Here is a 12950-nt window from a genome sequence, read left to right as displayed (position 1 = left end):
AACAGAACACTGCCAAATAAACCGATTTGCTCTTGCAATAACCGATAAATCAACTAACTGTAAATAAACTATATAAAGTTACCTCAGACTAATCTCTTGCAAACAAATCTGAACCCGAACCTAAATGGTCTTCACAAAACCCGGTTCCCTAATTTACGGTTGATAATAAATAGTCAAACCCTAACTCAGCCTGACAGCCACCAATCTTGACTGTCGATCACTGATGAACACGAACCAGAAATTAACCCTGCGATCTCCAAGAGTTATTCACGGTGACGGACCTACCCAACCCTAATCACCAAAAAACAGATTCGAACCAAAACCTTCTGCGAAATCGTTACCAGTGCAACGAACCGTGTGTCCAACAAGCCAAAGCTCTGATGCCACTTGTTAGGAACAAAGCGGCGCGCGGAAGCGAAACAGCACACACATGCACAACGATAAACACGCATAAACGAAAATATAAACGACACAAGAATTTAACGTGGTTCGGTCCCCGCGAGGGGGCCTACGTCCACGGGCTGCAACTAGGTTTTCTTATTAGCTCAGAACAAAGATTACAATTACATGATGGGATATATATAATAAACAGTATTAGGGTTAAACATAATTAGGAACCAAAACTGGGCCTCCTAATAAAACCGGCCCAAAGGCCTTCATAACCCAACAAAGGACCCAAGCAAACAGAAAAGACACAAATGGTGAATCCCTATAATAAAGAAAGTTACATGCGTATAAAATTTAGGGGTGTGCATGAAACCAAAAAACCGAACCGATACAAAAGCTGGCGGTTTGCCTTTATGCTTATTTAAAACCGAATTACCGTTCACCAAATGTATAGATTTTCACTTTTTATTTTTAAGTAATTTATATAAACTTAATAAATATGTAACTGAAATAGTTTAGCCCAAATGTATAATAATAATAATAAATTAGTTAACAATCAACAACCTAATTTAGGCCCAAATTCATTATTTGGACAAAAACTCTTTTTTTCGACCCAAAATTTTCAACCTTAAAAACCAAAACCGAGCCGAAACCAAACTATTATCAAAAATTCAAAAACCGAAATTTCGGTTTCTAGTTCGGTTTTAGCCCAAACCCCACCCAAACCGAAACGTGCACACCCGTAAGAGTAATTAGGTTACTATTGCTGAGAATATTATCAGATTCACACATTTCAAAATAATTTGTTCTTAAAATATGAAAATACCCTAAAATTATGTATAAATAGGTCTAAGAAATTGGACAACAAAATTACAAAGAAATAACAAAACAAATCATCAGCATTACATAAAGTAAAGTATTATGTTTGACAATGTATTGGTTTAAAGGCCAGCACAAAAGCCCTTATTTAGGTTTTATGAAGTAAACTCAGACCGAAGAAACGACAACTCAAAATACACACACTCGACTAAATTAAATTTCAACAGCATAAGCAATTAGGTTGATGATCGAACGTTGTGGGTGATAAAGGCATACCTTGATCGGAGCTATGAGTTACAAGCGGGTGAATATTTGTTCGTAACGGAGGATGAAGTGAGGGTTGTGTTGAGCACGTGTGGAACTGGAACAGATGGCAACCGGAAAGTACAAGTACTTGTGTTTGGTTTGGTTCTTTAAACTTACGGTTTTGGTCCTTAAAAATTTGTTTACCTTAAAAACACCACTTTGTTCTTTTATTTTTTTTTAAAGAAAAACCGGATTTTAATAATATAAAATTTGACTAATAGTATTCCGGCATGTACCTCATCTCTATTTCTATAATTACACTAAAAATCAAATAATATTCTTTTATATCTTTACTAGATTTAATCTCCCGTATTACGGAGGTTGTTTTACATTATTCGTTTTCAATATTCATATATGTATATTTGGATTTTAATTTTATTTATTGTAAAAAAGTTAATAATTAATATACTCGAGGTTTGATGATAAAATTGTTTCACAAATAAATGATATGTTATAATCCGGTTTAAAAGCTATCTGGGTTTGGTGATACTCATTGCCTGTTTATTTTCTTTATTATAAAATTGTTTATTAATTATAAATAATACCTTTTTTTTTAAATAAAATGAGACTAAATTTTAGTGTATTCCTATTTTATAGGGTTTTCATATCAAATAATTGGTAAGATTAATTTTTAATTTAATGAGATGTTATAACTCGTTTAAGAACTATCTGGATTTTGTAAAACTCATACCCATGAATTTGGGTTAAATCAATGAGAGACCTCCATTAAAAAATTAAGCAATCTGGTGACTTCCATAAAAGGGGAGAGCGACCACATCGCGACACGTAGGATTTTAGGGTTTCGTTTATATATATTATAGATAGATTATTACAGTTTTCTCTCTCCACTACCCACAATCATTTCAACAAATATTAAAAAAATAAATGGAGGCAAACAAAATTTCCCCATATTTACAGAAAAGTCACTACGTTTTTCTCTTCACCCTATAATTTGCACTCATAGCTCCACCCTATAATTTGCAAAACTCTCCACCCTATAAGCATTATAATCATTTCTCTTATCTTCAAATTCAAAATTACACTAAAAATCACTACTTTTTATGTCTCCTATTCAACTAGATAATGTTTTTCTATACCTTTATTATTATCCTTTCTCTTTCGTCTACTCACAGCCACTTTCAACATATATTAAAAAATTATTGGGAGTGAACAGTAGTTTTTCAAATATACAGAAAAATTACTGCATTTTCTCTATTCTCAACTTAGAACAACTTAAACCACTCAATACATTATAAAAACCTCCCTCATAAAAATGAGGGATAGGAACAATACTTTTATAAGTTATAATTTTAGTTTTGTTAGCAACGACAATCCCGGTAGCATAATTATCATAGATTTACACTTATTATACGGCTTTTAAATAAAAGTATTAAAATATTTACTGACCGTTTTTTTTACCATAGAACCACCTAACAATTTTATTATATTATCGAAATATTTTGGAAAAGAGTTGTTTAAATTAACAAATCTTGTATATGTAAAGTTAAGGAAAACTCTCCTCTCATATATAAGCATCATTGAAAAGAAATAAAAATTTCTTCCTGTACCTCTCTCTCTTTAACTTGTCTCTAGTTTTGTGGAGTCTTTCATTAGTCTTTTGTGAGTCTCTTTTTTCCATCTCAATAGATGGTTGGATAGCTGCCCTAATCTACAATCTACTCAAATACAACATTCTATCGCGTCGAATACATCGCATGATAAGTCAGTAAAGTTGTTGATGTTATCGTCTCTCCTCGGTGGCAGCTCATCAAGTGTTTAGAATGTGTTTGAGATGTTATAGTGAAACTTACCAAATGGTAGTTAGATATCTGATTGTATTCAAGAAGCACACGGAAAGAATCGAATTCGAAATCATAATAATGATACTATGAACTATGAAGTGATCATGTGTAATAATATTCTTATGTGGTAATTTCACAATCTTGTAAATGGTTGTAGTTGCTAAACACAATTGTATATACACCTATTTAACGGTGTAAACAAGCCGAGTGCCACTCGAGTGGTGTTTTTATTGTTGTAATGTTCACCAAACCCAAGAGAAGATTCTCATGTATTAAAATTCATCTATAGTGAAATTCTTCGTCGTATGATAGCAACAAAAATCAATATGCAAGACAAATGGGCGGTCAACTCGACTCTTAAACGAGCATGAATGCTTAAAAGGTGTTGGTAAAAACTTTAATAATACTGCAGCTTACATTTGCTAATGGTATGATGCCTACCAAAACTAGTTGCAGGTCCATCTTCGGGAAGTCGAAGATGTTCCTCATTATACATGACTTGGACAAGACAAAGACCATGAGGCGGGGCAACCAGAGCGACCTTTGCAAGCTCCTTGCGATCACGTGTTGCCAAAATTTTTGGAACAATTTCTGGTGGGAGCGCCTCCTTCCCGATTTGTAGCAATAGCGCGACCTATAAAACATACTAAAGTTGTGGGAATATATATATTTGGATAATTAGTATAGATTCACAAAGGGCGTTGATGTACCATGTTTCGGACTTGCCTATACATAAAACCCGAGCCTTCAACTTCAACATGCAAAATGGGTCCCTATAAAACAAAAATTCAGCCATCCAAGTATGACTAGGGGTGCAAACGAGCCGAGCCGCGCCCAATCTCGACTAGGCTCAGCTTGGCTTGTTTTGACTTACGAGAGCTCGAGCTCTTTTTCTAAAGCACGGCTCATGAACCGTGTTTTCTAAAGCTTGGCTCTTTTATTATTTATCAATTTAAACTTTAGATACATTTTATTATTATATTTATATATTTTTGAGAAAAACCTTAAACGAGTCTAAGCTCGGCATGAGCTCTGTAGTCACTTAAATGAGCCAAAATTCGGCTCGAGCTCGACTTTGCAATGTGAAATTAATACATAGAAGTCCAAAAGAGGCAAAACTTAAAAATACACAAGGGTCGACAAGCCTAAACGAGCTTCCCATGCAAGGCTTGAGATCGATCTTGATAATAAATGGCCTTTATTTGAGGCTCGAGCTCGAAAAAACTCAGCTAATTTAGAGCTTTTTATCGATCCGATCTTGAGTAGCTCCCAAGCGGCTCGGCTCGTCTCGTTTGCACCCCTACAAGTATTTAGAATTTCATGAAAACAAATGCATACCTTTTCAATTATATCCATTCGGGATATACTCTTGACCGAGCTAACGACACGGTCATTGCGTTGTGCATTCGCAAAAGCAGAGAAATCATGTCTCCCTACAAAATACTTGGCCACTTCCCTCATGACACAAATATTGAGCTTGGAAAGATTATGATAAGCGTACAGACGATGGAACGGGTCCATGACAGTATCATTATAAATCATGTACCGATAAATCTTTCCAGTGACTGAAAACCGAGCATGAAACTCAGGCAGTGCAGGGCTGACTTCTCTGACCCGAACGTCAGGAGGAAGAAGACCGTTGAGTGCAGCGTGCATATCCTGCAGTTCGTTATAACCGAAAGGCGTAACAAAGTGTGCCACCTGACCAAGGGCATGAACTCCCGTGTCGGTCCTGCTTGCGCCAACTAAACACAGGTCCTTACGGTCTAGTTTTGTAACACGAGTTAAGGCTTGTTCCAAGGCGCCTTGTAAGGTTGGCGTTGACGGCTGATACTGCCAGCCTAAATCATCAAAAATTAGTTTAGTTTCTCATCATACCCTTGTCATTAGATCCTAGAAGCAGTTAGGGGTGCAAACGCAGGCCACTCGCAAGAAAACTCGAATTGAGCCGAGCTTCAATGAACTCAAGCCTAAAAATAAGCTTGCTCAGGAAACGAGCCCGAGCCCAGGCTTTACTTATCGAGCTCGAGCTAGTTCACGAGCCTGTTATTTGTATATCTTTTATTTAGTATATATTTATTTAATAATTAATGTTATGCATAAAACTATCACAAAAGTAACTTAATAATATTTAATAATTAATGTTATGCATAAAACTATCACAAAAGTAACTTAATAATATATATTATGTTATAGATAAAATTATAATTAAAAATAAATCTAATAATTAAAAATATATATAAATTAATTAATAAATAAAACATGAGCCGAGCTTGTGTTCTTTGCAGGCCTGGCAAAGCTCAGACTCAGCTCGTATACACCCCTATAAACAGCAATAAGCCTAAAACGGGTATTCAAAATTGCATTAAATATTAAATTAGCAGCTACAAATGACATGAAGTTTATAACATAGAGCACAGTCATCATCAAGTAGGGTGCAAAGAAGCCCGAGCCCCTCGCGAGCCACCATATATCGGATCGATAAAAAGCTTGAAACAGCCCGAACTTGAGCCAAGCCCGAGCCTCAAATAAAGCTCGTTTAGTAATTGAGCCCGATCTCACGCTTGTTTAGGCCGTATTTTTAAGTTTTAACTCTTTTGGAACTTTATGTATCAATTTCACATTACACAGCCGAGCTTGAGCTGAGCTTTGACTCGTTTAATTTACTACATGAGCTTGAGTTGAACTTAGGGTTCAGGAAATATATAAAAATAATTAAAAACGTATATAAAGTAATTAATAAGGAAAGAGATAACCACCGGAAAATCGAGTGCCGTCATAAGATAAAAGCAACCGCCATTTGAAAACAGGAGGCGGTGTTTGACTTTGATTGTCAGCGGCAGCAGCAGGATGAGCAACCGCCAAAGGAAGGGCAAGTGCCATTAATTAATAATGGAAGTTTTATATAATTTACTATAAAACGATTACAATAAAGTGGCAGGCAAACGGGCAACAAGCTGCGCCGCAACCCCCTTTTAAACAGCAAAGCCAATCTTGCTAAAAACGAACTACTCACGGCGATGACGCTGCCGCCGCAAAACACTCTGGTTTGGTTTTAGACTTTAGAGAGAGAGATAGAATCAATGTTTTATTTTCTTATATTTGTTTTATTATTACTTGCTCAATTTTAACTTTTTTTTATACATATCTTAGCAATTTTATTATGGGAAAATTTCTAAGATGTCTCGTTAACGGAAAGAGAAATCATTTTTATCCCCTTAAATAAAAGTTTTCAGAAATATTTTCTGCAAACACGTCTTTGACGACGTGTTAGGCCTTAACGCATCTTTCACGACTTGTTAGACTCTGACGCGTCTTTCACGACAAGTTAGCAACTTAGCCCTAATAATTGTTTTTTTAATTACATTATTATCATTAACTTTACTTTGGATTTTTAATAACTTGTAATGCATAAAGTTTTATAAAGATCCAAATATACAGTTGAAACTTATTTATTTTTATCTACGTGTTGGCATAAATTTTACTTAACATGAGACTGGTCAAATTTTATTGAACATTTCGATATCAATTTGGCACTCGGTTTTAAGTAAAATTTATGACATGTAGAAAAAATAAACACGTCTCAATGACATGTTTAAAATTATATATAAATTTATATATTACAAGTTATAAAGAAATAACAAATATGTATTAAATTAATTATAATAATGTAATATTAAAAAAAAATATGTCAAACATGTCGTGAAAGACGCGCGTTGCAGGCTAACAAGTCGTGAAAGACGCGTTTGGTGGCCAAATAGGTCGTGAAAGACGCTTTGAGACCTAACACATCGTCAAAAATGTGTTTATAGAGGATATTTCTGGAAACTTTTATTTAAGGGGACAAAAATAAAATCTCTCCCCATTATATGACATTTTGAGGATTTTCCGTTTTATCATATACATACCTTAACAATTAAACTATAGCATATTGCTTATGCTTTTCTATACTAACAATTAGTTTATATAGTTTTATATATTGTTTATAGTGTTATGGCTAAGTATAAAATGAAAACCCACTTGAGTTGTGAAAACTCTAGAAACCCATTCTCAACAACATGTTTTTAATTAATGTTTAAATTTTGTGGTCCACAATTAAAGTGAATAAAAAATATAAATATAAATATAAATATAATTTTTTCTCTCTCCTGAAAACATATATAAAAATTAGTAAAAAAATGTTAAAAAATAGCAAAATATTTTTTTTGATGTTTCGATGTTTTGTATTTAATGTTACAACATATATTACATATAACAAAAAAAAAACGATGTTACATAGGGTTTTCACGGGTTTTCATAACTCAAATGAGTTTTCATTTTAACCTTACCCATAGTGTTATCGCCTTACAATATGACCAGTCCTACCAAATTACCAATGCATCAATATGACATCTGGCTTGTTGTATAATGTTACACTGTTACTAGTTTCTAAAACCTTCACACAAGAATGATTCAAAATAATTATTTTAATAGATTATGTATAATACAATTGGTTTTTAAATCCAGTTTGCCCATCTTACCAGTGAACCAGTAAGACATTCGGTTTGTTGTCTAATCCGGTTCTAAAACATTGGTAAAACTTTTTAAGGCAAATGTGAAATAAACGGGTCACTCATTTTAAAATTTAAATTTCTTTTGGAGACGTAGGCATTCTTGCTAAGTTTTAGATGGTGTAATATTAGCCACAACGATTGTGTAATAATAATACTTATAAAACAATATAAAAAAACAAATATCATGTAACAAAAATCTCCCACAATTGTCAAAATCTTGGAATTAGCATCTTTATTTCCTTCCCTTTCCCCTTTTACCACCATTTTTCCCAAACTTGTTCCCCTTCTTCTTGGAGTTATTCTTCATCAGCGCCGCTTTCGTTGCCTTCGTCTGCCTATCTTTCCGAACTTGCTCGAAATTTTTCACCTCTGAACGCACATGAGCGTTAGGAACCGGACGGCCCTTATTCCCACCTCTGAACCCTCTGCGTCCTCCTGCTAAAACCACAACTTCATTAATAACAGTAAAAAACAAATGAATGAGAAAACCGAAAACCGCCTTTAAAATTCATAATACAAGATTAGATGATCATACCTCTGAGACTTGTAGATTCCACAGCACTACCACCTTCATTGTTTGTTCCTTGGAAAGATATCTTATTGTGAGATTTTTCCTTCCATCGTTTATATAATCCGGTTTTATTTGCCTTTGCTTTTGAACCGCTCTCCGTTACTATCTGTATACAGTATATCAGTGGCTGCTTCATATAGGTTAAAGAAAAGACAATTTGATAGATGGATGTAAATAATGTACCTTCCCACTAGCGGTGATGCGGTCTCCATTGTTCAATTTAACATACTTTTTACTCCTCTGTCATCAGAAAAAATGAAAGACGTTGAGATATTATGTGAAGTAAAGAATTACAATTGAAAAACCAACCTTATCCCAATGATATGCAGACTTCTGCTTTTGCAATCCCCCACTATCATCTGCAGCTAGATCGAGAACAGCTGAATCCAACCTGATCATTGATCAATACAAGTCAATGCCTCAACTTTGATAATATGCAACATGCGTATGAGACCCGTGCTTTAGCACCTTTGGCAAATTAGAATCAAAAACCAAAAAAATCCAAGAGCCAACTAATGGCATAAGCAATTAGCATATAAAAGTATACCTGTTGGAAGCAAAGCCGCCTTGATTATTTCTGACGGAAAGGCCTGCCTCAAAATGCTGACACCAAGAAGAAGATATATAAAAATCAAACAATAAAATAGAGCACACCGGTGCCAGGAAATTGATAGTTGGAAAGCAAATTCATAGATAACAGAGTAGCGTATACATCGAAAGTGTTGATATTAATTTTTAAGAGAATGATAACCTACTTGATTTGTTGGCACTGAACTTATAAAAAACTCCTCATCCTTGAAGCACTGTGCCTTCCTTCTACTACCAGAAACTGCAAGAATTTCATATTAATGATGAACTACAGATACGTAATACATAAAGGAATATTAGCAGCCTTTATCATAAAGCCATACTAAAGTTCCCATTTCCTTCAAAAGCAAGTACAACAAAATCTACACTTGCTTAACAGACCACAGACGCTTTTGAAATTTAAAGCATCCATCAAATATTTGATTTCTCAAGTATAACATAGATATGATAGTGAATGCATCTAGCAAACGACTTAGGTGTCAGTTAAATAACAAACCTTTCTTTCCCTTGCCTGTTGAAGTATCATCTGTAGGTTCAACTTCCTGCAAAGCATATAGCCATTTCACGTGTCAGCTAAATGAAGTGAAAAAAGATCCAGGTTAATGTGCTTTTAGAAAACCAATCGCGTCGTATAGTTGAACCATAAAGGTAAGTGTGTATTGGGTTGCATAGGGGCTCTATATATAGACTTTGATATTACACGTGAAAAGTCCACTTACATAACTCTTTTAATAGGGTACGAGAGAGACGCTACAAGTCACACTATAAAAATAAATAATCCTAGACTATTCAGGCTGAATTATGTTATTTTGAAGTCAGGATACATCATTAAGTAATGACATTGGTATCTGTGTATTTGGACAATTAGAAAAAAAAAATGCACCTCATACAGGAAACGAAATAACATGTAATCAATCACTGGTACAAACGCATGATTAGCTAAAAAATGCAAGATCTGACTTCACCTCTTTTAAACGATTGCTAGACTGCTGCTGGTTTACTTTATTAATGATCCTCTCATGAACAGCTCGTTTCATCTTCATAACATCAACCCATTGCCCAGCAGGTCCCTGAAACAACACAACAAAATAAGAATAGAGATAAAACAAAAACACACTTCGTTCTCGTCTTCATATTTTAAAATAATCAATAACTAGTTTAAAGGATGTGATTATTTCTTCTTCAGATAAAGCTCGTGTTTGCAAACAAAACAATGTGTTTAGCAACATCATTTTAAGAAACCAAAACTTGGAAGCATACAACCGTCTTTAAACATAGAGAGGAACGCAAGGCAATAAGAAAGAGTAAACATGGAAAAAACATTTTTCCTCAGAAGCAGCAAAGGCAACAAGTCATCACTTAACCTTCATTTCCTTTTCCATTAGAGCATTAAAAGGTGATTGTAGAACGTGACATAGGCAGAAGATTAATAGTCCTATTGTACATACAGCAGTATGCATGCTCTTAGTGAAGCGGCACAGGGCGCATGAAACACAATGCAAACAGACACATAACAAATATTCATATAATAATGCAAACTGATTCAAACTACACTAATCAGAACACCATCAAGAACAAGTATAGACAAATATAAAAACTATTACCTGCAGATGCTTTGCTTTGGCAGCATGACCTTCAGATTCCAGGACAGTTTGCTTTACTCTGTATGCTTTTAAGCTCTTGGAAAATGCTAATGCAGACAACTCATTGCCCTCCAGTACTTTGATAAACATTGGGTGCAACCCCTCACGAGGCAAATTTTTAGCTCTTTTAGCAGATTCCCTGGAAGGCTTCTCTTTTGTTTTGGTGTACAAGCGGAATGCTCGTTCACAAGGCCTCAACAAGCAGTCCAATTCTGTAGACGAATCAACTGTTTCATGAACTCTATCTGCAATAAGATCAATGGCTGTTTGGGGAAAACGCCCAAACACGGTTTCACCATTGGCCATTGCCAGATCAATATCCGACATAACCTCCTTCATATCACGCAAAACCTCTTCCTCAGTCGGTGCAGGCTTAATTGGTCTAGAAAGAAAAAGATGTAGATCAAGAAGATAAGGCATGTCTTCAGATGTATTATACCGATTTGTATTAACAGAGGTGTACAGAAAAGATTATCATTTATCAACATTCAACACTCACATTTCCCACAATGATCAATACGTCTAAAAAAATAAACGGTATGAAATTATCAACACTTGATATATCAACCAATCAATCAATCACACCCAGTAATAGAAGCTAAAATAGAGTTAATATGCAAATAGTTAACATCAACCTATGGTTCACATGAAAAACCAAGATATCTAAACTGTCAATGCTGATAATGAGATATTAACATGCAAATAGAGTTATATCTATTTTATGCTCCATTTATACCGCAACATGACTATCATATCTTGTATTATAACGATTTGTATTAACAGAGGTGTACAGAAAAGATTATCATTTATCAACACTCGCATTTCCCACAATGATCAACACGTGTAAAAAAAATAAACGGTATGAAATTATCAACACTCGACATATCAATCAATCAGTCAATCACACCCCGTAATAGAAGCAAAAAGTTATAATTCGCACAATGAACAGCAATATGAACTATGAAGCTCAACAGGTGAATAGTGTATCTATACAATATAACAAAATAATCTGTTAATATACACCTTGACAGATTTAGGATCAAGCTTAACCGCCCTCCGCGAGTCCTCTTCAACTCTTGCCCATTCACTATACACCAACACAAATAATTACATACAATATTGGGAAATTGGAAACAAATAATCCCACCTTCTGTGTATCGGCCGATAATAATCCCAACTTTAAAAATCACTACCAACGGTCCGACCTTTCAGCTATTTTTGTCTCAATGGTCCTCCGTTAAAAACACCTAACGTCGTTAAGTTTTTTTCGAGTTTCTAACTGATTTACATCAGTCGAGATAAGTTTCGAGAATGATACCGTTTCGAGATAAGTTTGAAACTCGGAAAAAACTTAACGACGCTAAGTGTTTTTTAACAGGGGCCATTGAGACAAAAATAGCTAAAAGGTTGGACCGTTGGTGGTGATGTTTAAAGTTGGGATTATTATCGGCCGATGCACAAAAGGTGGGATTATTTATTTACAATTTGCCTACAATATTCAATCCAATTTTGCAATATGAAGCAAAGATTTAACTGTCAACTGTGTCTTAGTTCAAACCCTAAATGACAAAATCAGAGGGTACATACTTGCGTTTACGGTGGCATAACGCACGATTGGTCCAGTAAACCGGAACATTAGGGCACAGCGTGATCGCCTATCAAAATCAAACAAATCGGCATTTCGTCGAACACCTTATGAGCATGAAATAAAAATATAAAAAAAAAATAAAATAAAATGAAATGAAATACCTCGGTGTAAGCATCGATGGCAGCACCTAACCTATTCTTCTTGAAATAAAGGTTTCCGTTTTGCTTGAGTTGTTCTGCTTGCTCCGCTGCTGAATTCACACCCTTCGCCATCGCCGATTATTATTATTATTATTATTATTACGCGAATGCTTTGTTTCCTGTTTGTTAAAAACTCGGTGGCAGGCGATGGCAGGCGAGAGAGATGATGGTTCTAGATCGACACAATAGTCTCTGTGTGTGTGTGTTAGGACCTTTGTAATGAAATGTATTTTTTAATAAAAAAAATTATTTTAGAGGACATATGACGTGGAAATAAATAAATATATATGGTGTTTGACTCGATTGATTTGCTAGATTTGCACATATCTGAGGACATGGTTCAGGATAAGACTTCCTAGAGACGTAGAATTAAGGTTAAGGATCCGTCGGAGGAGGGGCTATTTCTTGTTATAACTTTTTATTATATTATTTTCGTTATTATTATTTTAATTTTCTATTTATGGTTATTATTTTTATCATAGTATTTTTTATC

At 34.7% G+C, this 12950-nt stretch overlaps 2 protein-coding genes across 2 annotated transcripts; both read right to left on the bottom strand.

Annotated features, from left to right (window-relative positions):
• Positions 1-3711: 3711 nt before the first annotated feature.
• LOC143573224 (uncharacterized) lies at positions 3712-6197 on the bottom strand. Its single transcript, XM_077058157.1, has 4 exons — positions 6074-6197; positions 4653-5155; positions 4025-4087; positions 3712-3948 (listed from the first exon to the last, which is right to left on the bottom strand). The coding sequence occupies exons 1-4, from the start codon at positions 6195-6197 to the stop codon at positions 3712-3714; spliced, it is 927 nt and encodes a 308-aa protein (XP_076914272.1).
• A 1899-nt stretch (positions 6198-8096) lies between these two features.
• Positions 8097-12633, bottom strand: LOC143573223 (putative DEAD-box ATP-dependent RNA helicase 29). Its single transcript, XM_077058156.1, has 12 exons — positions 12419-12633; positions 12257-12324; positions 11663-11756; positions 10631-11101; positions 9992-10096; positions 9523-9568; positions 9194-9267; positions 8986-9041; positions 8748-8829; positions 8622-8678; positions 8403-8544; positions 8097-8302 (listed from the first exon to the last, which is right to left on the bottom strand). Exons 1-12 carry the CDS (start codon positions 12527-12529, stop codon positions 8100-8102), a joined length of 1509 nt encoding a protein of 502 aa, XP_076914271.1. The 5' UTR covers positions 12530-12633; the 3' UTR covers positions 8097-8099.
• Positions 12634-12950: the final 317 nt, after the last annotated feature.

Source organism: Bidens hawaiensis, unplaced genomic scaffold (genome assembly GCF_021521415.1).
Source record: "Bidens hawaiensis isolate Kalapana, Puna unplaced genomic scaffold, B.hawaiensis_p1.1 tig00026238_1, whole genome shotgun sequence".
Taxonomy (NCBI): domain Eukaryota; kingdom Viridiplantae; phylum Streptophyta; class Magnoliopsida; order Asterales; family Asteraceae; genus Bidens; species Bidens hawaiensis.
Note: the sequence above shows the minus strand (reverse complement) of the source record. Positions and strands in the feature narration are given on the sequence as shown.

What these genes read in the sequence shown, in the direction of transcription:
- LOC143573224 (XM_077058157.1), bottom strand. Translation starts at nt 6,197, where the DNA reads ATGGCACTTGCCCTTCCTTTGGCGGTTGCTCATCCTGCTGCTGCCGCT. An exon ending in TGACGGCACTCGATTTTCCG is followed by an intron (nt 5,156 to 6,073) that starts GTGGTTATCTCT and finishes TTGATGATTTAG; the next exon opens with GCTGGCAGTATCAGCCGTCA. An exon ending in ATAGGCAAGTCCGAAACATG is followed by an intron (nt 3,949 to 4,024) that starts GTACATCAACGC and finishes TATGTTTTATAG; the next exon opens with GTCGCGCTATTGCTACAAAT.
- LOC143573223 (XM_077058156.1), bottom strand. Translation starts at nt 12,529, where the DNA reads ATGGCGAAGGGTGTGAATTCAGCAGCGGAGCAAGCAGAACAACTCAAG. An exon ending in CCATCGATGCTTACACCGAG is followed by an intron (nt 12,325 to 12,418) that starts GTATTTCATTTC and finishes TGATTTTGATAG; the next exon opens with GCGATCACGCTGTGCCCTAA. An exon ending in CCAAAGCAAAGCATCTGCAG is followed by an intron (nt 10,097 to 10,630) that starts GTAATAGTTTTT and finishes GTGTTGTTTCAG; the next exon opens with GGACCTGCTGGGCAATGGGT.